At 41.0% G+C, this 26,813-nt stretch overlaps 1 protein-coding gene across 6 annotated transcripts in view; it reads left to right on the plus strand.

Annotated features, from left to right (window-relative positions):
- The window catches only part of Rasgrf2 (Ras protein specific guanine nucleotide releasing factor 2), a 222,831-nt gene that overhangs the window by 61,900 nt on the left and 134,118 nt on the right, over positions 1-26,813 (plus strand). For 5 of the 6 annotated variants that reach the window (XM_057789497.1, XM_057789499.1, XM_057789498.1 and 2 more), the window contains exons 3-5: positions 19,773-19,920; positions 22,140-22,229; positions 25,201-25,454. In XM_057789497.1, the coding sequence (XP_057645480.1) occupies positions 19,773-19,920; positions 22,140-22,229; positions 25,201-25,454 (492 nt within the window). The remainder of the gene's footprint in view (positions 1-19,772; positions 19,921-22,139; positions 22,230-25,200; positions 25,455-26,813) is intronic. The other variant, XM_057789502.1, reaches the window with a different exon arrangement.

Raw genomic sequence — 26,813 nt, forward strand, 5'->3', positions numbered from 1 at the left:
CCCTGGGGCCATTTGCAGTCACAATCTTTGTAGCTATGTCTGTTCTTTTCTACCTGAGCATTAAAAAGAAGTATGTAATTTAAAACATGTGTATTTGACCATTTTTTATATCCCAGAAGAGCAGGAAATATTAATACCACGAATGGCTTTACAGTTGCCAAGAGAATATTTTGGTGAATTGGGTGCAGTGTGAATTACTTTAAAGATGCATGGATTTCAGAGGAGAGATGTTTTGTTTGTTTCACTATGGCATGATAAGATTTTGTCATATGTGTGCGTGCAGGCGGTAATTGGCTGTGTTTGAGATAAGATGCAATCTAAGATGTGTGTGATTCTGTCCGGAGACGGACTTGAGAAACCACTTAAGTGGTTTAGGTGGCAAAATGGTAAATATCCTTTTCTCCTCTTAGATTTGAATATCTGCTTAGTGATTGGTCTGTTGTTCCCTTGATGTTTTGATTTTGTTTCTTCTCTTGTACTTGTTTTACTTGGATTTAATGCCTGGGACTAAGTTCTTTGATAACTCCTTTGAATCGGACTGCTTTATACTTGTGTCCTTCTATTTGCCTTTCTGAATTAATTCTAAAGTATTTATTATATAGAATAAACATTCTAAATCAAGGAATAATAACATGAACTCTCTGAAATATGCCTCAACTGACTTTATTTGCCTATAAACAATGCTAGAAAGTTCATGAAGATGCTTCAGACGAAGATCATTAGCCGCTTTTTCTTGACAGCATACATGAAACGCAACTAATGAGTTGGGCTTGGCTGGCTAAACACTTCACTTTTAGGGGACAACCTGGTGACATTAATTTGGCATTGCTAACAGCTTTCAATGAAAAACTTTAAAGCAGTCAATAGCCAAGTCTTTACTGATTCCTCTTTTCGAAAGTCAGAGCTTTTGGTTCCCAGTAACTGTGTGTTAGCGCAGACTTGCTCTTTTCCGAGTTAGAAATCCCCCAAGAGACACTAAACAAGACTACTATTTCTCCATCTCCTGCTTTCTAGAATGGCTTCTCCATGAAGCCTGGAAGTGCTGTCTCTACACACCATAAAAGGCATACTGTTCTATTGGCTCTTGTATCAGAGAAGGCTCCTTACCACGATTTGCCTTTAGAGGATCTTTGGGTCATTTACTGGGATGTCCAATTGCATATTTCTCTCTCTATGTCTGATCCAGAAAATAATGTCATCAGAATTAACATTTTCTTTTAATTAATTAATTAATTTATTTATTAAAGATTTCTGTCTCCTCCCTGCCACCGCCTCCCATTTCCCTCCCCCTCACCCAATCAAGTCCCCCTCCCTCATCAGCCTTAAGAGCAATCAGGGTTCCCTGCCCTGTGGGAAGTCCAAGGACCACCCACTTCCATCCAGGTCTAGTAAGGTGAGCATCCAAACTGCCTAGGCTCCCACAAAGCCAGTATGTGCAGTAGGATCAAAAACCCATTGCCGTTGTTCTTGAGTTCTCAGTAGTCCTCATTGTCCGCTATATTCAGCGAGCCCGGTTTTATCCCATGCTCTTTCAGACCCAGGCCAGCTGGCCTTGGTGAGTTCCCGATAGAGCATCCCCATTGTCTCAGTGTGTGGGTGCACCCCTCGCGGTCCTGAGTTCCTTGCTCGTGCTCTCTCTCCTGCTCCTGATTTGGACCTTGAGATTTCTGTCTGGTGCTCCAATGTGGGTCTCTGTCTCTGTCTCCTTTCATCGCCTGATGAAGGTTAATATTCAGGAGGATGCCTATATGTTTTTCTTTGGGTTCACCTTCTTATTTAGCTTCTCTAGGATCACGAATTATAGGCTCAATGTCCTTTATTTATGGCTAGAAACCAAATATGAGTGAGTACATCCCGTGTTCCTCTTTTTGGGTCTGACTTACCTCACTCAGGATAGTGTTTTCTATTTCCATCCATTTGCATGCAAAATTCAAGAAGTCATTGTTTTTTACTGCTGAGTAGTACTCTAATATGTATATATTCTACACTTTCTTCATCCATTCTTCCATTGAAGGGCATCTAGGTTGTTTCTAGGTTCTGGCTATTACAAACAATGCTGCTATGAACATAGTTGAACATATACTTTTGTTGTATGATAGGGCATCTCTCAAAGGTCTGATCTCCAAAATATATAAAGAACTCAAGAAACTAGACCGTAAAAGGCTAATCAACCCAATTATAAAATGGGGCACTGAGCTGAACAGAGAATTCTCAACAGAAGAAGTTCAAATAGCCAGAAGAAACTTAAGGTCATGCTCAACTTCCTTAGCGATCAGGGAAATGCAAATCAAGACAACTTTAAGATACCATCTTACTCCTGTCAGAATGGCTAAAATAAAAAACACCAATGATAGCCTTTGCTGGAGAGGTTGTGGAGAAAGAGGTACACTCATCCATTGCTGGTGGGAATGCAAACTTGTGCAACCACTTTGGAAAGCAGTGTGGTGGTTTCTCAGAATTAACATTTTCAACTTGGAACTTTGACTCAGTCCAGGAATGTTGGTGTTAGAGTTTTGCACACAATTGCTCAATATGGTAATTCTAGAACATTGATGCACTTAAAATTTTATTCCACACATGTTATGGCAAGGGTATGTGGGAAGGTGATACCAAAACTCAGCCATCTTATTGTTTGTGTAAGTTGAAGCCAGAGCATTTTAATAACAATTAAGTCTGTGGTTATTTTATAATTGATTTACCAATTGGGCATGGAACTTAAGTAGGATCAATAACTGATATTTTTTTCTTCATTTTCTTAGCCATATATGTCAGACTTGATTGAAGTAGTTGAATAAAAACATTTAGAAACACTGATCTATTTAATTGTGGATCCTAAAGACTACTTGGCTAATGTGACATCCATTTAGTGTTTTATCTGCTGGGATATTGAGCCTGCAGAACCTCAGGAGTAAGATGTCCTTGGTCTGGAAGAAGACATAATGCACTTCTGAGCTCATTGTGTCCTGGCTTCAGCATAGGATCCACAGGATCTGTGTAACACGAAGGGGGCCTGCTTGTTGGGGGTTTCTGTCCTGCCCAGTACCCCCAGCTGTTTAGTCCCAAAGAAAATCACACAGAGATCTCTATAAGTTACAAAGCTGATTGGCCCATTAGGTCAGGCTACTTATTAGCTCTTGTAGCTTATATTAACCCATTATTCTGATCTATGTTAGCCATGTGGCTCAGTACCTTTTTCAGTGGGGCAGATCACATCTTACTGCTTTGGTGGTCTGGGCAGGAGTCGGAGGAATCAATTTCTTCCTTCCCAGAATTCTCCTGTTCTCATTGCATCATTTCTACTTCCTGTCTGGTTTTCCTGCCTATTCTTCTTGCCTGGCCAATCAGCATTTATTTAAAACATGATTGACAGAATACAGACAATTCTCCCGCACCAGATCTGGACTACAGCAATCAGGAACTTCGGGATAAGGCAGTCCAGAGGTGTGTGAGAATCTACCAGAGGGCTTTGTGGCAATCTGAATGTGGACAATATTAGGCCAAGATGGCATCTAATAGACCTTTTGCCCTCTCCCTTAGACAATATTACCTACTAAGAAAAGAAATGATGTGTTAGTACAAGTTGTAAAGCCGATGTTCATTTGTGGCCAGGAAGGGGAATTGAAACGGTGAGGTAGATCACAAGGAAGGTGAATCGGGGGGTTACAGAACGTTCCTGTAACCTTCTGCCCTGTGTCATGTAAGAATGAGAGATTGAGTTGACAGGAACAACTAGAGGAGTAAGGCTTGAGAAGAGGTCTGGGTTTGGGTTGAGGTCAGGAGACATTTGGTGAGACTTGGAGATGCTGGGACTGTCACATTTTGCTGTTGCACCATCTGTGACTTAGATGTTTGGTGTTGGAGACCATCCCACTGCCTTAGGCTTGTTTTTCAATTTCTTCAAATGTAACTCAGCTCAAATCCACACTCTGGTTCTCTTTCTTCCTCTCCATGTGTGTCTCATGCCGGGATCTCAAGTTTGCCTTGAGGAGAGAGTATTGACTGGGGGGAAGGAATTGGCAGACTCACCCGTTCAGGAAGTCAGCAGAAGGAGCATGGAGCATTGACCTGACCCTTTCTTTGACCTTGTCTTTCCTAGTATGATAAGAAGAAAGTCTTTCAATTAAACCTTAACCTTATTTTCAGAGGAGAAAGAGAGCTTCAATTCACTCTTGAATTTGTTCTTTGTGTCCTTTTGGTGACACGTGTCTTCATATTTGCTCCTCTTTGGCATCTACCCCAAGACTGACCCCACGGGACCAAAGTCACCCTTTCTCTGTTTGCTCTGGTGGACCATGCACTTCTTTTGATTTAACCACCATGATCTGTGTGGTGCTGTCTCCATGACAGCAGGCTTAGATGAGAAGGCTTCGTGAAGGTCACCAATCTGGTTCATGGCAGGATTAGATTTAAGAACAGGTCAGAGCAATTCCAACACTTAACCAGCAGAACACATTGTCTCAATTATGTGTAGAAATTCACAAGTGTGCTTTTTTTATGTTGAACTCTCTATATACCATCTCCTGGGTGCTCAGTGCTGCCATGAATTTGACTGGTGGATTGTTACACATCTCTGCTGCTGTTTATGTCTGGGCAGTTTTCCCAGGTCAAGATATGAATGCTGATTGCCGAGCCCCTCACCCACCTTCTTCCCAGTTTTCCCTGATCTCTATCCTCTGCTTGGCTACCAAAGTGTTCATTCTAAGAACATCTGATCAGGTGAAAGGGCCTCAATATTTTCTACCGACTTAAGTTATTTTATTCAATTAACTTCTTATTATCAAAAGTTTAAAAGAATCAAAACTTTAATATGCAAGAAAGGAAGGGTTCATACCACAGTTCTCTGTGTTGCTTGAAGGAAAGAAAATGTGCACTATTTTACCTGATATGCATTCCTTCTTGATCAAATGCTCTGAGCTCTGAAGTGCAATGAGCCAGTCAGCACAATGCTCCTTCCAAGCTGAAACTTTGAAACCTTGTAGGCCACACTTCCTCTTTCTTAGGCTCCAGACAAAACAGGGCTGGAGTTTTAAAGTGTTGGTTGGTCCGTTGCAGTCTGGCCTATAGAAATTTGTCTCTCAGAATGGAGATCTCAGTGACCTCTACCATCTTCCCTGGCCCCTGCCTAGTCCTTCCTGGAAGGACTAACTGACACTTCCCTTGTCTGAGCCTCTGGTGCGACCTCCTGTCTCCCTCAAAGCCACTAAAACATCATTGCTTCGACTTGCTTATATGTCTGTTTCTCTCTGTTGGTCTGAATTTCTTCAAAGCAAACCATGCTCTGTTCCTCTCTTGTTTCCTGCTCCTGGCATTGTGCCCAATTGCTTTTCAGAAACATGTGTGCCAATTTAATCCCCCTCACCAAGAAGAAAGCTGAAATTATTATTTTTTATTATATTTATGTGTAAAAATGGTATCTTTGGACATTTGTAGGATTGACTTTTTTTTTGCTACCATTAATCTTTCTCTGTGTTTTCTATAGAAATTGTCATTTCATGTCCTTTTCTCATTTTTTTCTCTTAATGTTTCTCCATGTTCTATCTGACTTTATGAGTTCTTTGCATGATGAATTTGTTATCTGCTGGTTATATTCACTGTTAATCAGCTGCACCATTTTTCTGTCTTATGGTTATATCTGTGATTTTTTGCAAAGCTTTTGAATTACAATCCAATAAAAATATATTACCTTAGAGGGAAATGAATTCAGAACATTATTTTTAATTTAATTGGCTTGTATTTCATATAGTACAAAATCTTTTATCTGAAGTTACACAATTAAGAATAGTCACAAGGCTGCACAATCTTTACACTAATTCAGAACAGTTTCAACATATAAAAATAAACCACGTTTTACCCTCTACCCTTTCCCCTAGCCAACCATTATTGGGCTTTATTAATTGATTTTTACAGATCCAACATATAAAAAACAGTCTTTTACCCTCTACCCTTACCCCTAGCCAACCATTAGTAATGGGCTTTATTAACAGATTTTTTCATCTAAACATTTCATAAAGAAGTAACCATACAAGCCCGGCTTCTGACTTCCGTTCTTAGCACAAAATTTTGCAAGCCCACCCATGGTGTACTAGTCTAGCAGCTCTTCAGATACTTTATTCTTTTTATATCTGGATTGCCCATTCTGTTGTTGTATACACTTTGCTTATGTATCAGTTGATGGATGTGCGAGTTGTTTATGCTTTTTTCCATTGTGAATAATGCTGCTATGAATATCTGTCTCCAAGATACATTTTCAGTTCTCTTGGACATATACCTACAAGAAGCGTACACCATATGTTAACTGTGACCAACATTTTGAGGAACTACCAAAGTATCCTCCATAGGGACTATGCCACTTCTCACCAGAAGTAGATGAAGGTTTTGAGTTCTCCAAATCCTCGCAAGACTCGTTTCTGTCATTTTGTGTTATGAGTGCATCTAGGAGAAACTAAGCTGCACATTCACTTTAGAGGTATGCCCTAAAACTTTTTCATCTCAGGGTAGTTCACGTGAGCACCATTGTCTTTCTGTTCTGTTTCATTGATCACTGCTCTGTCTGTTTTTATGTTGAATTGTGCTTTAGAAAGGCTAACTGATAAAACCTTCACTCAGCTCAAAATGAGATATTTACATAACGAACTGGGACTGTGCCCTGGATTAGAAGAAGAAGGTTCATCTTTACAGTTATTCCTAGTGAACTGGGACTATGCCCTGGATTAGAAGAGGAGGGTTCATTTTTACAGTTATTCCTCTTGTTATCTTCTTAACATCTGAGCAGCCACTGACTGGAAAGAGGATAACCGAGGAGCAAGGATGCTGTCAGAGAGATACTGGTGGGGTAATGGTGCCTGGGTCTCAAGCTAAGGTGGTACCTGAGAAGTCCTGATGCCAGTGGAGATACTGATGTGAGAGCCCTGAGAGCCAGAGAATACAGAGGATAGGCTAGTGATGGTGAGTGACCGTGAGGAAAGGGGAGGAGCTGTGAGACAAATCTCCAGACAGTTAAGCTCCAAGGAAAGAAGGTGTATTTTGGCTCACTGTCTCAGATGTTTTAGCTGATGATCCCTTGCCCCTGCTCCCTTGGGGTCCATGGTGATGCAGCAAAGCCACTGTGGGTGGGTGTGTAATGGGACAAAATGGTTCACCTCACGGACATGAGGTAAAAACAAGTGGGGAGAAGACCAGAGTCCCACAGTCCCCATCAAAAGTCCATTCCCAATGGTGTATTAGGGGTTCCCACCATCTCACAGTAACAGCACTCTGGGGACCAGCCTTCTGTATAGGAGCCTTTAGGGGACAGTCAAGATCCACTCTGTAGCAGAGGTCTGACCGTGCCCCCAGAATCAAGAGTTGCAGCCCTGCGGCTTCTGGGCCTGGATTCTTCCTGTTCATGAAGACATCAAGACCCCTGGGGGTTAGCAGATGACCCTGAATAACCTTCCCGAGAAACCTGACCATTCCCCTGGAGTTTGGAGTTGGAACTTTTCTTCAGGGACTTTGCCTAAAACTTCTCATTTTAGGTTTTGCGACAGTTCACTTCATACATACGCCTAGAATTAAAACGAGTAGGATGAGCATCTCATCCACTGGTGACATCTAACAAAGATAACAAACAGTCTGACCTTCATAAAAATAATGAAGACTGTAATTCCATGCCGTGTCCCTTCTCTGAATCGTCCAGACTTCTTTTGAATGTTCTTTTCCTTCTGTATGGAGTAGTGGTGGTTTGGTTTGGATTATAAATATAACATGCCAATACTTTGTCCTAAGCATGACATATGTTGTTACTCCACAGATGCGCTTCTGGTTTTGCATTTACTATGCTGGCTTATGCAACTGTGCCTTATTCCCCCGAGCAGTGTGAAATCGCCTTCTCTTCCTTCCAGCCTCCTCTTTACCACTTGTTCCTTTAGGTAGGGATTGAATTGAAAAGGGAAGAAAATGAAATAACACATTTGGCATTTTTTAAAAGCTTGGGCAGTATCTTGGAAATGGGAAATTTAATCAATTAAAGTATATGTTGAAAATACTTTAAGAGAGAAACACCAAGAATCACTCAGAAAATCTTGGAGAAGCCAGGCACGGAAAGTTGGTCTGGCTGGGAATGATGCCGATTTTCTAGTGGGATTCACATAGAAGGTTTGTGAGATACAGTTGCAGGGTTACCCCAGTAAGAGTAGAGAAGACCAACGCAGGGCCCCAGTGGCAAAAGTGTCATGAATTAGGAATTACTGTAACACATGTATGTTTGTAAAATACACCACATTGACCAATCTTTTCACATCATGAGGACTCTTCTGAATCTGAGCGAAGGCTCACACAAGAAGCTTGGCTAGTGGGGAACATTTTCCCTGCATCTTTGCGATGTAGCTCCAGTTGTCCTCACCTCTGCCAGCACGAGCGCTCCCTACTGCTATCCTCCCCATGACAACAGCCAAGACGATCTTGTTAAGAGGACTAATACCGACACATCTTAAAACCCAAGCTCAGATCTCACACGAGGAGGAAACCTGAGATTCTAGATCATTAGCTTGCTTATCCCAGCCCTCCTGCATCTGCCTCCTGGAGACCCGCGACTTTGTCATATCCTCAGCCAGGCCAGGCCCACACCATCCCATCACCAGGCTTCTGTGCTTGGGCTTCCCTTTGCCTGGTGTGATCTTCCACCAGTAAGGACTCTCTCCTTCAGACCATCCTGCTAGGACCAGCTTCTTGTTGAGAATGTTCTAGGCCTGGGTTGGGACTATAATCCTTCTCCTGGTGAGAACACCATATACCTGGGTTGGGACTGTAATCTCCCTCCTGGTGAGAACACCCTATACCTGGGTTGGGACTGTAATCCCTCTCCTGGTGAGAACACCCATTGCCAGGGTTGGGACTGTAATCCCTCTCCTGGTGAGAACACCCATTGCCTGGGTTGGGACTGTAATCTCTCTCCTGGTGAGAACACCTTATGTCTGGGTGGGGACTGTAATCCCTCTCTTCCTGTTTCTGATCTACCTTCTTCCTGTTCACCTCTTCAGTAGATTTTCTTTTCAATTATATCCTTTTCTTCTTATTGCTGTTCAATCTCCATGAGGATACAGACTCCCCCATTTTGTATATTCCTGTGCCTTGGGCTTCCATCTGTCTCTGAACACATACCACTCAATGACATGTTTTAGTCAGAGCATCAACTTGGACTCACAGAAGCATGCAAAGGAACATTTGCTCCATACACTAGTGTTATTATTTATATTATTTTCATATTATTAGTACCTAATGCACGGAGCCACATGACTAATATTAGAATGTCTCACCTCACTTAGTATTGTAGAAGTGCTGATACGTTTACAATAGTAATTCAGGAGCTAAGTAAACGCCACTCATAATGTCTCCATCCAGAAAGAGCAACTCTAGATGCTTTGATCTGTCCTTAACCTGGCAGCTTATTTCTCTCTCTTCTTCCCCTCCTCTCCATGTTAGTTATATCTACCTAACTATATACATTACAAATCATTTGCTTTCTCTACATATGAATGCATGATACATATTAGATATATGTTGCATACATACTATTCGTCTTGATTTCTTTTTTCCTTTTCATGGATCAGTAGGCCTTTGGTAGACTCATTATTTTATACCTATTTTTGGCAGTACTTTGGGGAGAACCCAGGCTATCAGGTGTGAGACAAGTACTCTATAACTGAGTTATAGCTGTGGTCCTCTTTAATAGCAACTTTTGAAAACATGATTTTAAAATACCTTGCAATAATTCCTGATATCCTGTGATTGTTTAGCTCTTATATTTTACATATGTGTGTAATAGGTTGTCTCAGTGTCTTTGGCTTTAATGAATGAGCATCTTGTTTCTTTGCACATCTTGGCAAAAATTTGATGATATTTTTGACTTGCGTTACAGAAATGAGAACACTAATACAAGAGATACATTCTTTCACACCTGCTTTGGTATGTTTGTGATATTATTTTCTGGAATGGCTTGCTCTGGAGCACTGTGTGACATTACCCAGTCCACTCTACTTGTGTTCATGCTAAGTGTTAATGTTTTCTAAAGGTCTTAACCAGTTTTCAATGAGGTAGTTTATCTGTTTCATACACTTATTAGCTTATAATATTCTACGAAGCCCCTTTGTCTAATTTTACCCAATATTGTTCACTTGTTATAACTATGAATGAAACATTTAAATCAATTTACCACTTACGTTTCATCTTTTGCTCCTCCTGTATCTGAGGCTTTTATCTTGTAGCTCTTAAGCCAGTTGACTTTGTTCTGAAATACTACAATTAAATCTCTGTTGATTTATCAACTCAACATGGTTGGTATTGATCTCCACAAGGAAGGCTTTCTGGACATGGACATTTCATGTGCTATCATTGTGTTATCTCTCTTTGGATGCTGAGCTTTTATTGCATCTATGATTATTTATTATCACTTTATAAAGTTTGACACATTTATTTTCTGCTCTCTAAATTCAGTTAGGCCTTTGAATTTTGCCCCTGGTGGAATCTGAACATCAAAAGCCAATGGGAAGGGTGTGATGGCACAGATAGGGTAAGATCTGCCCTTGGGCAGCCCAGTGGGGTGATGCTTGCAGAATTCCCTGAAGCTCTGAAAGGGAGGAGCTCAGAGGCACCTGAGGAGGAGAAAATAGGCAAGACCCTGACCTGACCCATGCTGCTTCATGTGTTGAAGCAGCAACCGTATCCCATTACCATGTAGCACTCACTCACTTCACTGATCTGCAAGAAAAAGCGATCAAGGCATTTGCCCAGTGGACACAGCCGTATTCTATACCCAAATAGTAAAGTTGGTATTTGGTCCTACAGCCCATGAATGATTAGACAGAATTGAATATTTGCTCCTTGAGTCTCATTTCCTGCAGACAGCCTGATGTATTATTCTTGGTCTCTGCCTGCTCAGATTTATCAGCTAGGTCTGACTTATAGGTTTTGACATTCATTGACTTGTAGAATTTAGCAATTATGCTGGGCTTCCAAGTCTTCTTTTTCTATCCAATTGCTTCATTGCCATGGCAGCCTGCTTGCTGTGTGGCTCTTAATCTGAAGACTGTGGGTCTCTGCTGCCGGAATGACCCTTGCTTCTCACGGCAGCTTCTGTTTGTTCATTTGGGGCTGTATTTGCTGTCTGCTGCTGTTTAACAGTTCCTTCCGCAGTGATTGCTGCAATAAGGAACTCATTATACATCACAGATCCTGCAGGCCAGGTGTCTTACCAAGGGTTAGCTTGGTGGCCTCTGCTTAGCAGCTTCCCACAAGCTGCTGAAAAAGTCTGCCGTCTCCTCTGAATGCACGGGTTAGGGAGGGTCTTCTGCTAAGTTGTATAAATGCTGACTGAATCCCCTTCCTTATAAATTGTTGAGGGGAGCCTCTAGACAGCTGTTGGTGAGAGACCTCCCTCAGTTTCTATTCAACATGAGCCTCTGGATAGAGCGGTTCACAGCCAGGCAGCCACCTTCCCTCTGAGCAAACCAGCAAGAGACAGCAGCAAGCCCAGCAAGGTAGCAAGAGAAGGCAGGTGAGATGGAACCCAGAGTCTTCCATGATGTCACCTCGGAAGTACCATCAGCCTCTTTGCTACACTTCATAATGAATATGTTGTTTCCAACCCCCAAGTTTGAAGTAAGCTGCTCACAATAGGGAAGTTGTCCCACAGAGTTCCGTGCCAGGAACTCATACTTTTGCTTGTTTGGCTTCTCCTTATGTCTACAGTGGATGTCAGGACTGACATGAGCACTGTTCTCTCTCAGTCCAGGCTTCTTGAGGGAGGTGACCAACTTTTCTACAGAGAGTAGGACACGGGCTGAGTGGTCTGGGGATGTGGATGAGGAGCCTGATTTTCCAACGTTCCACAGGCTCTCTTCCTGATCCCACACTAGCGCCTGTTCTTTGCATCACTTGGTTCTGTGTTTGGTGTTACTCCTAGGCCAAGCCTGGTGAGAGCCATCTCATGTTCTAGTGGAGGGCTCTATACTTGATTTCTTCTCCTGCAGTTTCTCCACAAAATGCAATCTGTTCAGCCTTTTTTCCCCACTGAAGTTCACAAAATACTTGGTCTGTTAACAGTACATTTTTCAATGTTGTTATAGTTTCGATTGCTAAGAACATACAGTTCTATTTTTTCTAAGGTCTATTGGAAACTTGAAAAAGAAGGCTGGCCAGTGTCAGCTGAGGACTCCACAGGAGCTCAACCCACAGCGTGGCCTGGACTTTACCTTTCCTTCTCATTATTATTATTATTATTTATTATTATTATTTTGTTTTTTATTAAGACAGAGTTTCTCTTTGGTGCCTGTCCTGGGACTAGCTCTTGTAGACCAGGCTGACCTCAAACTCACAGAGATCTACCTGCCTCTGCCTCCTGAGTGCTGGGATTAAAGGTATGTGCCACCACCGCCTGGCATTTCTTTTAATTCATTTTGCATATCAACCACAGTTCCCCCTCCTACGCCTCCTCCTGCTCTACCTCCTATTCACTCCTTCCAAAGGGTAAAGCCTCCCATGGGGAGTAAACAAAACCTGGCATATTGAGTTGAGGCAGGACCAAACCACCCTCCCCCTCCCCACAGCATCAAGGCTGAGCAAGACATCCCACCATAGCAAATGTTTTCCAAAAAAAGCCAGTTTATGCACCAGGGATAAATCCTGGATTCACTGCCAGGGGCTCTTCAAACAGTCCAGGCTACACAACTGTGACCCACATGCAGAGTTCCTAGTTCCATCCGATGCAGGCTCCACAGCTGTCAGTCTAGAGTTCATGAGTTCCCACGAACTTGGTTCAGCTATCTCTAGGTTTCCCTGTCATGGTCTTGAACCCCTTGCTTATATAACTGCTCTTCTCTTTCTTTGACTAGAATCCTGGAGCTCAGGATGGTGCTCGGCTATGGATCTTTGCATCTGCTTCTATCAGTTACTGGATGAAGGCTTTATGATGACAGGGTAGTCACCAACCTGATTACAGGGGAAGGTATTTCAGGCACCCCCTCTGCTATTGATAGTGTCTTAGCTGGGGTCATCCTTGTGGATTCCTAGGAATTTCCCTAGAACCAGGTTTCTCCCTAATCCCATACTAGCTCCCTCGATCAAGATATCTCTTTCATTGCTTTCCCTCGCCGTCCCTTCCCCAACTCGACCATCCAGTTCCCTCATGTTCTCATTCCCCATTCCCTCCCCTTTTTTGCTCCCCCTGCCAGTTTATCCAGGAGATCTCATCTATTTTCTCTTCCCAGGGTGATCCATGTGTCCCTCTTAGGGGTTTCTGTTACCTAGCTTCTGGAACTGTGGGCTATATTCTGGTTATCCTTTGCTTTATGTCTAGTATCTATCCATTTATGAGTGAGTACATACCATGTTTGTCTTTCTGAGTCTGGGTTACCTCACTCAGAATGATTTTTTTTCTAGTTCCATTCATTTGCCTGCAAATTTCATGATCTCATTGTTTTTCACAGCTGAATAATATTCCATTATATAAATGTACCACATTTTTAAAATTCATTCTTCAAATGAGGGGCATCTAAGTTATTTCAGGTTCTGGCTATTACAAATAATGCCACTATGTACATATGATTGAGTATCCTTTTGGTTTATGCCCAAGACTGGTATCACTGGGTCCTGAGGTAGATTAATTTCCAATTTTCTGAGAAGTCACTGTACTGATTTCCAAAGTAGCACCAGTAGCACAAACACTGAGAGCAACAATCAATAAAAGGGACCTCCTGAAACTGAAAAGTTTCTGTAAGTGTAAGGACAAGGTAATTAAGACAAAGTGTCAGCCTACAGAATGGGGAAAGATCTTCAGTCCCACATCTGACAGAGGGCTGATATCCAAAATATATAAAGAACTCAAGAAACCAGAAATCAAAATATTAAATAATCCAATTAAAAATGGGGTACAAATCTAAATAGAGAATTTTCAACAGAAGAAACTCAAGTGGCCAAAAGACATTTATGGCATAGCATCCTTAGGCACCAGGGAAATGCAAATAATAACAACTCTGACATACTATCTTACACATGTCAGAATGGCTAAGATCAAAACACAGAGGGCGACTTATATTAGAGAGGATGTGGAGTAAGGGGAACACTACTCTACTGATGATAGGAATGCAAACTTATACAGGAGTAACTCTAACCAAACAAGTGAAAGACCTGCATGATCATAACTTTAAGTCTTTGATGAAAGAAATTGAAGAAAACATCAGAAAATAGAAAGATCTCCCATACTCTTGGATAGGTAAGATAAACATATTAAAAAGTGCAATCTTACCAAAAGAAATCTTTTGTTAAGCAGATTCCATGCAATTCCCATCAAAATCCCAACACAGTTGATGATCATGTGTTTTGTTTTGTTTTGTTTTGTTTTCCTTTCTGTTTGTTGGATTACATTGACAGATTTTTGAATGTTGAACCATCCCTGCTTTTCTGGGATGAAGCCTACTTGATCATGATAGATGATTGTTTTGATGTGTTCTTGGATTCGGTTTGCCAGTATTTTATTGAGTATTTTTGCAACAAAGTTCATGAGGGAGATTGGTCTGTAATTCTCTTTCGTTGTTGCATTGTTGTGTAGTTTGGGTATCAGTGTAACTGTAGCCTCATAAAAGAAATCTGGCAATGTTCCTTCTGTTTCTATTGTGTGAACAAATTTGAGGAATATTGGCATTATCCCTTCTTTGAAATTTTGGTAGAATTCTATGCTGAAACCATCTGTCCTGGGCTTGTTTTGGTTGGGAGACATTTGATGACTGTTTCTATTTCTTTAGCAGTTATAGGTCTATTTAATTTGCTTATTTGATCTTGATTCAATTTTGGTAAGTGATATTTATCCAGAAAGTTGTCCATTTCTTTTGTTTTCCAATTTTGTGGAGTACAGGTTTTCAAAATATGACCTAATAATTTTCTGGATTTCCTCCATGTCTGTTGTTATGTCCTCTTTTCCATTTCTGATTTTGTAAATTTGGATATTCTCTCTCTGCCTTTTGGTTAATTTGGATATAGGTTTGTCTATTTTGTTGATTTTCTTGAAAAACCAACTCTTTGTCTCATTGATTCTTTGTAATTTTTTTGTTTGTTTCTATTTTATTGATTTCAGCTCTCAATTTATTTCCTGCCATCTAGTCCTATTGGGTTAGTTTTCTTCTTTTTTCTAGAGGTTTCAGATGTTCTGTAATTCACTAGTGTGGTATTTTACCAGCTTCTTTATATGGGCATTTAGTGCTATGAACTTTCCTCTTAACACTGCTTTAATTTTTCCCATAAATTTGGGTATGTTGTGTGGTCATTTTCATTGAATTTTAGGAAGTCTTTAATTTCTTCCTTGACCCATTTATGATTCAGGTGATCATTGTTTAATTTCCATGTGTTTGTAGGCTTTCTGGAATTAGTTTGCTGTTGAATTCTAATTTTAAGCCGTGGTGATCCGATAAGATACATGGGTTTATTCCAACTTTTTTGTATCTGTTGAGGTTTGCTTTGTTACCTAGCATGTGATCAATTTTTGAGAAGGTTCTATGAGGTTCTGAGAAGAAGCTATATGCTTTTATGTTTGGATAGAATATTCTATAGATGTCTATTAAGTCCATTTGAGTCATAACATCTCTTAGTTCCCTTATTTCTCTGTTAGTTTTTCTTTCTAACAGACTTTTCCAGTGGTGAGAGTGGGATGTTGAAGTCTCCCATTATTAGTGTGTGTGGTTTGATGTGTGATTTAAGCTTTAGAAGTGTTTCTTTAACATATGAGGGTACCCATGTATTTGGGGCATAGATGTTCAGTATTTAGATTTCCTCTTGATGATTTTTTTCTGTGACTGATATGAAATATCCTTATTTGTCTCTTTTGACTGATTTTACTTTGAAGTCTATTTTGTTAGGTATTAGGATAGCCACAACAGCTTGTTTCTTAGGTCCATTTGATTGGAAAATTTTTTTCCCAACCCTTTACTCTGAGGTGATATCTGTCTTTGAGGTTGAAGTATTTTTCTTATATGCAGTAGAAGGATAGATTCTGTTTTTGTATCCAATCTGTTAGCCTGTGTTCTTTTTATAGGTGAGTTGAGTTCATTTATATTAAGGAATATTAATAACCAGTGATGGCTATCTCCTGCTATTTTAGATTTTGTTGGTGGTGATGTTATTGTGTGTGTGTTTTCCCCTTCTCTGGGATCTGCTGCTGTGAGATAATCTATTGTCTGTCTTTTTGGTCATGTAGCCAAGTTCCTTGGGTTGGAGTTTTCCTTCTAGTACTTTGTGTAGGGCTGGGCTTGTGGCTAGGTATTGGTTAGATCAGTTCTGTGATGGAATATTTTGTTTTGTCTGTCTATAGTCATTAAAAGTTTTGCTGGGTATAGTAGTCTGGGCTGGCGTCTATGGTCTCCTAATATCTTCATAATGCTTTACCAGGACCTTCTGGCATTCATTGTTTCTGTCAGGTATAATTCTGGTAGGTCTGCCTTTATATGTAACCTGGCCTTTTTCCTTTGGAGTTTTTAATATTCTTTCTTTATTCTGCATGTTTACTGTTTTAATTATTATGTGGCAAGGGGGCCCCTTTTTAAAAAAATCCAGTCTATTTGGTGTTCCGTAAGCTTCTTGTATCTTCATATGCATATCTTTCTTTAGGTTGGGAAAGTTTTCTTCTATGATTTCGGTGAATATATTTTCTGTGCTTTTGACTTGGACTTCTTCTCCTTCTATCCCTATTGTTCTTAGGTTTGGTTTTTCCATGGTATTCCATATTTTCTGGATATTTTGTGTTAAGCTTTTGTTAGATTTAATGTTTTCTTTGACCAATGAGTCTATTTCCTCTATTGTATCTTCAGCACTTGAGATTCTCTCTTATATTGCTTGTATTCTGCTGTTTATGCTTGTATTTATGGCATTTTCTCATAATTTCCTTTTCTGCAATTTCTTCAGTTTGTGTTTTCTTTATTGTCTCTGTTTCAGTTTTCATGTCTTGTATTGTTTCTTTCATCTGTTTGATTGCTTATTCTTGGTTTCCTTTAAGGAATTTGTTGATGCCTTCCAATTTTTGGTTTGTCTTTTCCTCCATTTCTCTGAGGGAACTTTTTATTTTCTCTTTAATATTTATTTCTCTTAAATATTCCCCTAAGGTTAATTTTTTAGGTCATTTTCTTCTGCTTCATCTATATTTGGTTTTCAAGTCTTGCTTGTGTAAGACCACTAGTTTTTATTGGTGTCATGTTGCTCTCTGTGGTGTTGAGTGTGTTCTTACCCATATTTTCCTCTGATTGATGTAGTTGCGGCTGTCTGTGATTCTGGTGATCAATCTTCCAGGTGCCAGTGGATCCAAGGCTCAGATGGTTTCTCCTTGTAGTACAGTCAGTGTCACAGTTCCAGTCACTCTGGAAGTCACTCAGTGCTGCCTGTGGTTGTTCCATGATACCAGGAGGTTTGTTCAGGCCTGTTCCCAGGGAGATTACTTGCTTGGGGCTGCTTCCACTGAGGTCACTGCCTTGAGCCTGCTCTGGCAGAGGTCCCTGTCTCAGTCCTGCTACCTCAGAGGTTGCTGATTCACACCCTGACTTGAGCCTGGATCCACAGAGGTCGTTGGTTCGGGTCTGCTCCCTCAGCAGTGGCTCCCTTGTACCTGCTCTTGTCAGAGTCATCGCCTCTGACCTGCTCCAGCAGAGATTGCTGGTTCAGGCCTGCTCTGGGGGAGTTGCTGGCTTGATCTTTTTTTTTTTTTTTGATCAAATAAAATACTACTCTGCTACCTAATATTGATCAAATACATTTGTAAACACACACATTTCAGGTAAAATTGACAGGAAAGGACAAAATTTTTATAGCTCTGTTTGTGCTCTTTTGCTGCTTCCTCCTTTTAGAACAGGGGTTCTCAATCCTTCTAAAGCTGTGACCCTTTAATACAGCTCCTCGTGTTGTGGTGGCCCCAACCACACAATTATCTTCATTGCTACTTCAAAATTGTTGTCTTGCTGCTGTTATGAATTGCAATGTAAGTAGCTGATATGGAGGATATCTGATATGTAACCCCCCTCTAGAGGGTCCCTACCCACAGTTTGAGAACCTGAGCCTTAGAGGAAGGAAGACTGATAAAACTCTGCCCTCTTCCATCTTCTTTCTACTCCTATCTAGTCCTTCTTTCTAAGCTCAAGGGGTGATTTCTTAGAGCAGGTGACTTGAGACTGCTGCTAACTCCAAGATCCTCAGCAACTCTAGCACGTGTGACCTCAGTGCTAAGAGTGACCAGTGACTCAGCCACAGTGGGACTTTAGCATGGCCCCACGACTTCTGAGTTCTTAGAAGTACAGTGCCTTTTCAAAGCGGTTAGAAAGAGAGTTTACTAGAAGGAAGCTACATATATTTCTGAACTTGAGGGTATAATTCTACTCAAATGTCCTAAAAGCCTGCAGATCCCAGGTACCACTGCCTTCCTGTTTCAGACATTCTGCTTGTTATGTGTTTGCTTTTTTGGAACACTTGCCTATGCTTTTCCTCAGCAGACTTCCTGTGACTGGTTTGGGATGAGGTGATTAAAAAAGGCTGCCCCACAATGGCCCATATCCTCTCACTTACAGTACACAGAGTAGGACTCCATGGAGAAAGCTTCTCCTTGTTATAGCTTGCATCAGACAGCTCGTCTTCTGGTTCTTCACCATGATCTTGAGGGAGGTTCTGTGGGACAAACATGGCTTCAGTGACTCAAAGTCCCAAAGAGAAGGCAAGCAGCCTGGAGACTTACCAGAAGTCTCCAAGGGTTGTTTCTCCCCTGAGAGACCAGTTTGGCTGGTGGTTAATAACACAGACTTAGGTCAGACAGGCTTTGCTTTGATCCTAATCCTGGGGTCAGTATGTATTCTGAGAACCAATTCTCCCGCACTGATTGCAGTCATAAGCCCCACCTCTTGTATTGCAGGGAGGCTGCAATGAGAAAATGTGTGATACACCCCATGCATCCAACAAATGGTGTCCACTATTAATTACAACTGTTAACACGCCATTCAGAAAAGGTTTATGGAGAGAGGAACACGCACCTTACCACCCTAAGCAAACAGTGCAGGGGATCTGATGCAGACTTCCAGGTATCTTGATGTTGCATAGTATTCCAAGTGCCTTGACATTGTATCATAGTCCAGGCACCTCTATATTGTATTATTAGTAAAAATTAAGAACAGGTTTTCTCTCTGTCATGCTTAGCTGAAGAAATGGATGTAAGTAACACTGCCCAAAGAGTTTAACTTTCTCTATCATGTGTTTAACTTCTGATCAATTTCAGAGCAGAGTAGTGGGTGGTTTGGACCCCACAGAGACCCCCACAGAACTGGCGGTCTCTTCCTGAACAGACCTTATTCTCGGGGTTGCCTTACTCTTGTTGGGAGAAGGTCAGTTTTACTGGTGAATGTTCTACCCTGTGCAACCCTTTGAATACTATCCTTGAAGACCTACAGCATTAATTCAAAACAATTCATTGACTTCCTTAAAGAAGACATATATTTTCATATTAAAATCTTCCAAAAATTCCTTTCCATTTTTTCTCATAGTCATATTAAAACTGTGGGTGACAGCCAACATTAAATTGATTCTTAGTTGGAGGATATGTAAAATGATAAATACTGAAATTCTATATTATGAAGATGCCAACTATATGGTGTAGGTTAATGTGCAAGGCAGAACTAGCCAAACAACATGCATGAGTCCCTTTATAAATGTGTGAGCCCTATGCTGTATGAAACTGGGGTAGAACAACACTCCAGTGACTAACTGTGCAATTTTCTATTAAGTTACGCAGACATTTTGATTGAAAGGGAAGTGTTAATGCAGAAGTACATTCATCTGGTTCAGATTGTGGAGACAGAAAAAATTGCTGCTAACCAACTCCGACACCAGCTTGAAGATCAAGACACCGAAATTGAAAGGCTTAAATCAGAGGTATTTCCCAGCTGAAGATTCTGTTGCACTGTTTCTTGTCTTCTGTTACTTCCTCATGATTATCTGTCTAATATTCAGAAGAAAAATGTAATCCCATGCTGAGTTCCTCTGCTATCAACAGATATATGGCTGGGCTGCTGATCTAGACCTGAATCTGTTGTCTGCTTCGGGGTTAGGTAAATGTGCTGCTACTCTACCACCATAGTAAACATGCTACCTTCTGTTGTTATTTGTGCCCCTAATGTCCTTTGTTAGCTAAGAAGCACACACACACACACATACACACACACACATACACACACACACACATACCACACACACAAAATAGTCATCAGATAGACTCTTGAAGTAACATCTGTGAGTCTGCCATGGGATAACTTAAAGTTCATAATGATAACTAAGAAAGGATCAGATAGGAATTCTGAAATTCTTTTCTTCTAGATTTCTCAGGGCAGAATTTTGAAAAGCACACTTGGGATAAACAAGAAGGCACTGATTGACTATAGGGCATTTCTGGGTTTCCCTTGGCCCCTATTCTAGTGATGCTCAGGATAGTGTTACTGTTATGGGATGGAGGAGGTGGTCTTTGAGTCCATAGCCATGGTGCCGGGTATGGTGTTGTACTTGGGTTTTCCTTCCGACCCTAGGTCTCAGTCTATGCAGAAACCTTCTAGGCTGTCTTGTGGGTGCTCACAGAAAGTGAGCAGTAGCTGAAGAATGGAGCAGGAATGTAGAGACTAGCTTATCCTCTCTATTCTAACCAGAGGTGCACTGGTGTCTCTTATGTCCGTTATGTCTAACGGACATAGGTGTGGTATGTGGTATATGCCAAAGGCGGCAGTCATAGCTCTTGTTGGCAGGCTCCTTAGCTTTGACAACTCTACTGCCATTTTTTCTTTGCAAACATTTCCTTTTCACTCTCTTACACCTCCGCTAGGCTCACTGGGACTCCTGTATAGGTTCCACCTCCTGCTCCCAGCTACACTGAGAGTATGGTACTCAATGTATCCGGCTCAAAGCTTGGAGATGAGAACTCTTCTATGGATGATGAATTGCCAAGTGTGCTCACCGTATCATTAGACTCGCCAGCCTCCTCTGTGCAACCCTGATAGTTGATACAGTGAAAGCAGCAGCGGAAAACTTAACAAACCTGCATTTGAAAAGGCTATATCAGGCACTGTAATTTAAGACAAAATTATTGTGTTCTTCCTTTGTCCCGGTACTCCAGAGCAGATGCCTGTTTACTGAGAGAAGCAGGTTGGTATTTGCACCACGAGAGGAGCTCAGCACCAAGCAGGGCTCCCCAGGATTTACTTGTGTGTGTTTATCTGTCTTCGTCATGCTCTGCTTTGGTCGGAATATAAATTGCAGTGAGAAGTTGCCAGGTTTTTTGTTTGTTTGTTTGTTTTTTTGTAGTTTTTTGTGGCTGCTTGACAGGAATTGTTTCCTTTTCCATTATCTTCCCATTCTCCCATAGGAAATGGAAGTGGAGTGCATTTACTTAATTTGGGGGACAAGATCCAAAGACAGGTCACCGGTGGTGGTGATGGGGGGCACTTGTGATCTTCCGACCTGTTTTGACTTCTCAGAGGTTCTGTTTAACCTCTTTAGGCTTGTGTGAAGCACAGCTGAGGCTGAACTAGCAAACCGTGGTGCTGTGAGCAGAGGCCACGTGCTCTTAAATCCCCTGCAGCTCACAGGGACTAGATGTATATGGAAAGACCCTGCTTATAACAGTCTCTGCTTCTTTGACATAGTCCTTTGCAGCTGGCTTTAACCAACCCCGAGACTTTTAGGTTGCAATGGTAGCTACCATTTTCCCTAGGAGATGCACAAGGATGGTGAAACACACACTTCAAAGGTCACAGGCTGCTTACAAGGGCTTTAAGTTGAGCGTTCTGTCTTTAGAGACCATAGGGCTTCATGGCATCTACCCTTCGGGCGGGTCCTGAGGAGACATCGGCCTGGTCTCTCAGGGCTAAGCTCTGGACTAGTATTTCTCCTAAGGCAGACCTCAAGTCACACTCTGTGGAGCACTTCCTGTCAACACTTGAAACCCCAGGCTTGGAGTAAGACTCATGTTTCCTGTACCGGAGCACCAGCTAAGAAGAGGGCATAAACAGTTGGCCATTCCTGCCATCTTTGTGGCTAGCGCTTCTGTAGCATGGTTGTATACCGCCATTCCCTGGATCCTGAACTGTGCCTGTTCTGTCCTACAGATTGTTGCTCTTAATAAAACCAAGGAGCGGATGCGCCCTTACCAGAGCCATCAAGAGGATGAGGATCCTGACATCAAGAAGATTAAAAAGGTAAGAGGTGTGTGTGTGGGGGGGGGGGGCTTCTGGGAGCATGGTGACCAGTTGTCTACTCTGTGATGGTGACTTTGTTATTGTGTCCCTGAGCTGGGGACAGCCTTGGTGTTTCTGCTAATGCCTCCCAGACTGTCCTTTCATTGGAATGGACGCTGGTCTGGAAAAATTCAGCCTGGGATTTCTTTCCAGTCCTAGAACGTCCCTTCCGGGTGCTGGGAAGAAGGCCACAAACACACATTTACACAGCAGTGTTCTCTGTTGGGTTAATGCAGCACTGTTGAAACTCTTGATTTGGTCGCATTCATAGTTGGGAAGAAATTATAATTCTATATTAAATAATTATTCCCTGCTAGCTATAAAAAACTTTAACCAAATATTTCTCAGAATTTGGAGCAGATTCTCTGGGTTGAGTTGAATATTTTCAAGAAATAAAAAAGTAAAATAAAGCTATTGTTTTCCTAGCATTATAACTGTTTATTTGAACCTGGTTTATGAAACTGTATTTCAAAACTAATGCGGTGCTTTTCTTTTAATAGCATGCAGTTGCATGTAAACAAGGATATTAATAATATCCAATTTTCATCCATACAGGAGGGGCCGATCTGTTAGGAAGTAAGTGGGGCAGCTATTGTTCATCAGGGAACATCTGCCAAAGTGAGGAGAAAGATTTTACTTAACACAAATTTTAATTGAGTTGAGTTTTCCAAACCTATTTCTATCAAATAAGAGAATAATAAAAGGAAAAATGTACAGTTTTGAACCTTTGTGATTCTCCAAAGAAGCAATTTTAAACTACCTATTTTTAATGTGTTAATAGATTTCAAAATTAACTTAATAATTTTTATGTCCTAAATCAAATAAATGTCTGTGGAAAGGCTGTTTACAAACGAACCTCTTATCTTCTCTAATCTTGGCAAACGTAGCCTTTAAGCTTCAAGAGATCACAACTCAAAATTGCTTATAATTCACAAAAAATGTTCTTTAGAATTCTCAAAATAGCATGCATAGATCTTCTTTATATAATTCTACTGAAATCTGCTTAGTTTCTATTGTTTGAGTGTATCAGTCTTAACAGCCGTACAGAAACCTATGCGGTGGTGTCAAAATTAGAAAGCACATGGCAACATCTCAAGTGTCATAAAATCAAATGCATGGTAATTTATATCACATGGATGAAGGAAATATCGAAAAGGGATGATGAATAGATAATGGTTGTATGAAGGGGATCAGGTAGGGGATTGAAGCTTATGTGAATATCTGAACCTGAAATACACCTCCTGCTAAGTCTGCCATCTCTAAAGGGCCATAGCGTAATTACTTATCCAGTAATTTTTACATTTAAAAAGGACTTCTTAGTTTTAGGTCCATTCTGAGAAAATAGGATTGGAATTCAAGGTCGCATAGCCTTTGAGTGAAGGATTATGATATATAGCCGTTTCCCTGGTTTTAAGTTACCTGGGACGTTAGGAGTTGCTCGTGTTTGTTGACTGGCCAAACCATACAAACTAGTGACTTTTCCAGATTTGCTACTTTTCTTATCGTGCCCAGGAATTTCAGATCCATTTAAAAAACTATATGATATTTCTATGAACATTTTATATTAATTTATTCTTTAAAAGTTACTCATCACTGCAAAGACTAATATATGTCTTGTCCGACAATGGATAAGCGGGAAAGGAAAGACTTACGAAAGGATGTTGGCTCTGCTTGCAGCTTTTCCAGCTAAGCAGTTAGTCTGAAACCTCGGATTGCTCATTTGTAGGAGTTATTAGATGAGCCAATTTCAACACTTACTTTTTAGGCTTAAATAAGCAAAGCAAAACAAAATTCAGCATCAATAAAAAAAAATCCAATCAGCTGGCTTAAATTGGGCAAAGCACTTGAATAGACCACTATTTAGATGTTTTGCCAATAATCAGCAAGCATATGAAAAGGTCACCAATTGCTGGAGAAGAGAAAAAATCAAAGCCACAATGAGACTGAACCTCACACCCATTAGGACAGCTACTGCAAACCAAAACAGGATGAACATGACACATTTTGGCAAGGGTATGGAGAAATTTTGTACAATTGTGCGATGTGGATTGTAATATGGTAAATAGACCTTGATGAAATTCAATACCTCATTTTCCAGTAATTCCATTCCTGGGTATATTTCTAAAGAAATAGCAACAAGATCTGGATCTTGAGGAGATATTGCCATAGCCATGTTCACAGCAATACTATTCATAACAGCTATAGGATGTTATCAGCCATTATGCCCAACAGACATGAGGAGGATAAATGTGTGATGGTATTGTCACTTATCCTTAAAAAGTACAGCTATCCTGAGACATACTTCGACATGGGTGAACCTTGAAGACATTTTAGTAAATAAAATTAGTCAGTTCCTACAGAGAACCAGGATTGATTCTTAACACCCACATGGTGGATTACAACCATCTGTAACTCCAATTCCAGGGGATCCAATGCCCTCTCTTGGCTTTCATGGCTCCTGCACATACATGATAAATGTACACAAACACACACACACATGCAAACAATTGGAGCTCAATTGTGGGCACCTGTCTAGTATGCATAAGACCTTGGGTTCAATCTTTTGCACTTAAAAAATTATTAAGATGACAAATTTTATGTTACTTTTCACAACAAATAAAAATATATTGTATTCTCTATTATTAAAAAGAAACCTTTAGCTATATTATTTAAATACATTACCTAAATCTTGAAGTATTACTAGCTAAGTAGCAGTATATTCTAGTGTCTATATGAATAAGCCTAATGCATTTAAGCTATCATAGAAATTTGTGAACCTCAGGAAAACTTTTTAAAATCATTTCCCCCTGATATTTTGTGAATATTTGCCAATGTTTATAGTACTGAAGAAAGTGTCAAAGGACCGTTCAAAAGGTATTGTTTATACGTGTACTGTCTCATCTCCCAGACTCCCTCCTTCCTCGTTCTGTAGGTTCAGAGCTTCATGCGGGGATGGCTGTGTAGGAGGAAGTGGAAGACCATTGTGCAGGACTACATTTGTTCTCCCCATGCTGAGAGCATGAGGAAGAGAAACCAGATTGTGTTCACCATGGTGGAAGCTGAGACGGAGTACGTGCACCAGCTCTACATCCTGGTCAACGGTTTCCTCCGGCCCCTGCGGATGGCAGCCAGCTCCAAGAAGCCCCCCATTAGCCATGATGATGTCAGCAGCATATTTCTCAACAGGTGTGTCTTGAAAACATCCCTGTTTTAGTCTGAGAAGATGAGGTCTCGCAGATCCATCTGCGTGGTTCTCAGGTTAAGAGGAAGTATGCGATCCTGCAATGGTACTGTTAGTCTGCATTTGCGTTTTTCTTGAGTCTTGACATCCGACCTTTTCAGTTTGCATCTCTGTTGGACATTTGCATTCTTGTTACTGTGTGAGGGTATGTTCGTGTGGAAGATACTCTCTCTTCCAAGCTGACGGAGTTGGAGTGATTGATGTGACTTTGTGTGTAATTTACACAGAAGCCTTTTAGAAAGCATACAAACTAAGATGGCTCGAGAATCCTTGTGGAATTTATTTCTGCAGTAAGTATTTGGCGAAGATCAATTAGTGGACAGAGCAGAAATTCCCTGCCTTCGTGACATTTATATATTTTTTGATGTGAGAACAGAAGTGGACAGCAAATGAATGAAAATATGTATCATATTTTCTACAGCGATCAGTGCTGTGGAAAAATGAAACAAAGGAAGACGTGGAGGGAGGAAAGCTTGGGTGTTTTACTTAAATTCTAATTATGTGTTTGTTTTTGAGTGGATAATATACTGATATGATTCAAAAGTCAAAACAACGGGAGGGCCTCTTTAAAGCTGCACTCTCACACTGCCTTCTTCAGGCAGGGCTGTTAGCATTCTGGAAACAGTTATTCAAGCATGCGTGGATGAGGCCACGGAGGAGATTGTGAGCTGTTCTCTCTGCTAGTAGCCATCCAAGCGTGTGGCCCTGGGTTTTTGGCTACCCTGATGATTTGCTTCCATAGGACTTGTTGATCTAGATCATGAGAGGTCAAGAGAACACTGCTGGCATTCAGACTGTGAATGGTAGACCTCTTGATTGGAAGCTCAGACTGTGAGCTCTTCATACAACCCAGCGATTGTTTGCGCCCCCTAGTTCTACATGGAGAATTGAAGAGGTGCATTTGAAATGGGTGGCCATGCAGGGTGCTTGCTGTCATGGCTGCTCTTTAACTGGATTCCCTTGTCTCTGAAGTGAAGCCTAGGCTGGCCAATTATCTTGAATTTCAACAGAGTTCATGCTTTAGAAAATGTAATTTTCCCAGTTATGCACAGCACTTGTTCCACTTGTCTTCTAACTCAGGTATCAAACTACAGAGGGGAATGCATCAGTTGGCTAGGGTTCAAAGCAGGAAAGAGCAGCTGTTCTCTTACTAGAGGAAATCCTTTCCTTAGAATTCGTCAGAAGAGCTGGGGGAGGAAAGATCTCCTTGGAATATTAAATTTAGAAGCATAGGACCATACATGTGAAACGGAAGCAGATTGGGAGCATCCTGTCCTCCTGACTTTGGGGCTCATTTTGATTTC

This window comes from Chionomys nivalis, chromosome 15, assembly GCF_950005125.1.
Source record: "Chionomys nivalis chromosome 15, mChiNiv1.1, whole genome shotgun sequence".
NCBI lineage: Eukaryota > Metazoa > Chordata > Mammalia > Rodentia > Cricetidae > Chionomys > Chionomys nivalis.